The sequence below is a fragment of the Babylonia areolata genome, chromosome 1 (assembly GCF_041734735.1).
Source record: "Babylonia areolata isolate BAREFJ2019XMU chromosome 1, ASM4173473v1, whole genome shotgun sequence".
Taxonomy (NCBI): domain Eukaryota; kingdom Metazoa; phylum Mollusca; class Gastropoda; order Neogastropoda; family Buccinidae; genus Babylonia; species Babylonia areolata.
Genome location: NC_134876.1, coordinates 54,089,508 through 54,092,437, shown reverse-complemented (window position 1 = coordinate 54,092,437; position 2,930 = coordinate 54,089,508). Strand labels below are relative to the sequence as shown.

The 2,930-nt window shown below is 46.0% G+C and overlaps 1 protein-coding gene across 2 annotated transcripts in view; it reads left to right on the top strand.

Moving 5' to 3' along the window:
* LOC143292675 (uncharacterized) overlaps window positions 1-794 on the top strand; it is a 19,327-nt gene extending 18,533 nt beyond the window's left edge. For both annotated transcript variants that reach the window (XM_076603190.1, XM_076603183.1), the window contains exon 6: window positions 1-794. This exon is cut by the window's left edge and continues 327 nt beyond it. In XM_076603190.1, coding sequence (XP_076459305.1) covers window positions 1-324 — 324 coding nt within the window. In that variant the 3' untranslated portion in view covers window positions 325-794.
* The last annotated feature ends 2,136 nt before the right edge of the window (window positions 795-2,930 follow it).

Sequence of the window (2,930 nt, the reverse complement as noted above, 5' to 3'; positions counted from 1 at the left end):
CGGGGCAAGCCCAACGCTCAGGGGCTGGACCTGTGCGTGTCCAGCGCCCCGGGCCACCAGAGAAGGCGCATCGACTACGTGACGGAGGAGCGCAAGAAGGGCAGCCAGGACCTCATCGACATGTTCCGCTCCAAGGACATCAAGTCCCTGGCTCGCAGTCTCACCACGGACGCCGCAGGGATGAGGGGTATGGGGGGTGTAGGAACGGGAGGAGGAGGGGGAGGGAGGGCGGAGGAGACGGACAGGTCGACGAGCAAGCCACGTCATCACAACATCTTTGTGCCGGTGGTGGACGTTTTCTACAAGGTGAAGACGGGTAGTTGATTGGGGGGAGGGGTGGGGGGGTCGTAGGTATGTGGGGGATGTGTAGGACTGGTGGGTGGGTGGATATGACTGAACATAACTGATTAACCTCTTTGCTGAGGCTTCAAGCATGACAAGAGTGGTATTCGATTTACAGCGAAAATCATAATAACTAAAATCACACGCTACACGGTATCGGGTTACCGGTAGCTGCTGTGCACGGACATACCGGACGGCTTAACCTTCAGGACGATCTTCCTCAGCCATAACGGTTCGTGTGTCTGTACCATTAGATCCTCTTTATACTTGCAACGTCACATCAGAATGTGCTGTTGACAATGTGGGATGAATGTGGTAGATCCCTACAGACCCAAGATTCAAGAAAGAATCTTAACTGGCTTCAAGTAGAAGAATTCAGTGTGCGGATACAAGTCATAATATGACGCTGACTTCATCTGTGTAGCAGAGGAGGGGGAGGGCCCTACCACTGTTTGTACGCTGATGTTCAAATGGAAATAAATGCTCTAAAAAAAATGGACTTAGTGGTGTGGAACACAATCAAGAGAGAGAGAGGTGGAGAAAATGCAAGTAGAGTTAAAACAATGATTGCTAAAACAAACATTTTGAAGGTCAGTCTGTCTGCAATCCCAAACAAACCATACGTTGAGGGAAGACCGGGTCAACACTTTATTACGCGCGCGCGAGTGTGTGTGTGTGTGTGTGTGTGTGTGTGTGTGTGTGTGTGTGTGTGTACGTGTGTGTGTGTGTGTGTGTGTGTGTGTGTGTGTGTGTGTGTGTGTGTGTGTGTACGTGTGTGTGTGTGTGTGTGTGTGTGTGTCTGTGTCTGTGTCTGTGTCTGTGTGTGCAACACGTTCATCCATTTCTATACAGGTCGGTAAACTAACATGAATATTTCTTATTTCTGTGTTCTCTCTGTGTCTCCGTGACTGTGCGGCGATATGAATTATTCTGTAGGCACGTGCACACACACACACACACACACACACATACATACACACGCGCGCGCGCACACACACACACGCACGCACATACACACACATAAACACACACACACATAAACGCGCGCGCACACACACATACACACACACATACACGCGCGCGCGCGCACGCACACACACACACACAAACACACACACACACACACAGATCTCCCTTATGTCTTCTCCTCTTTCTTTTTCGATACACGCACGCGCACACACACACACACACACACACACACACACACACACACACACACACACACACACATAAACACATACACGCACGCACGCACACACAGAGAGAAAGTTAGAGAGAGAGAGAAATCTCCTTAATGCATTCTCTTTTTGCTGTCTTTTCACACACACACACACACACACACACACACACACACACACATATATATATATATATAGAGAGAGAGAGAGAGAGAGAGATATGGGGCGGGGGGACAGCCGGGTTTAGGATACTGAGCCTGCAGTATATGTATGTGTGTGTGTGTTTGCGTGTGCCTCTGTGTGTGTGTGTGTGTGCGTGTGTGTGTGCGTGTGTGTGTGTGTGTGTGTGTGTGTGTGTGTGTGTGTGTGTGTGTGTGTGTGTGTGTGTTTGAACCCGCACCCTGGTTTCTCCTCCTGGGATTGGATCAGTTCCTCAACACGGTCCTTGTTCTCCTCCGAACATGCAGTCTTGGGTCTCCCACTGCCAATTTTACGTGCTACTGGCCCTGTAGTGCGTATTTTAGCGATAAGTCTATTCACAGTGACATGACTCCACCCCATGCCTGGAAATTCCTTTACGACCCTTCTTCCACCCCAGCCTTTCTCCTTGAAACAGTTTTCAATGGTAACCTTATCACTTTCACTGAAAGGCATGATTGATCTTCCAAACTGAAACTTTGGACAGAACTGATTTTGGATTCAGACGACACTGAAAAAAATCAATAGACCTGATACCCAGACAGGCTATTTTTAGACTGACACTGATTGACAGATGCCAACATCTGGCAGCTGACATGAACATGATGAAGGTCACATTGCGCAGCTCTGATATTGGATTTTTTGACATGTTGTTTTAAATTTGACAATTCTCGCATAATTTGTAACCAAACTTTTAGATATTTTGCAGACTTGTTGATGATACCCTAAGGTTACTTTGTGAAAATTTTCAATGAATTCGGTTTCTCTATCACTGACAAAATGCGGTTTACTTTTTGGGGGACACCCGATATATATATATATATATATATATATATATATATATATATATATATATATATATATATGTGTGTGTGTGTGTGTGTGTGTGTGTGTGTGTCCTGGACAATGCTGGCACAATTCCTGGAAATTCTGGAAAGAGAACAACAAAAATGCTAAAACAAAAACAAAAAATAAAATAAAATAACAGAGAAAAGAATGTTCCTGCTTTTTTCTACTCTATTCAAAAGACGTTCATGACAAATACTTTGTTTCGAAATCTGGGAGTGAAATAGCAAATATGCACACACATGCCCAACAAACTCTTCGCGCGAGCGTGTGTGTGTGTGTGTGTGAAACTACATTCTTTCTACAAAGTATGAAAAGACGTCAAGACAATAACCTTTGACGTCACAGGCGTTGCGGACTCCACAC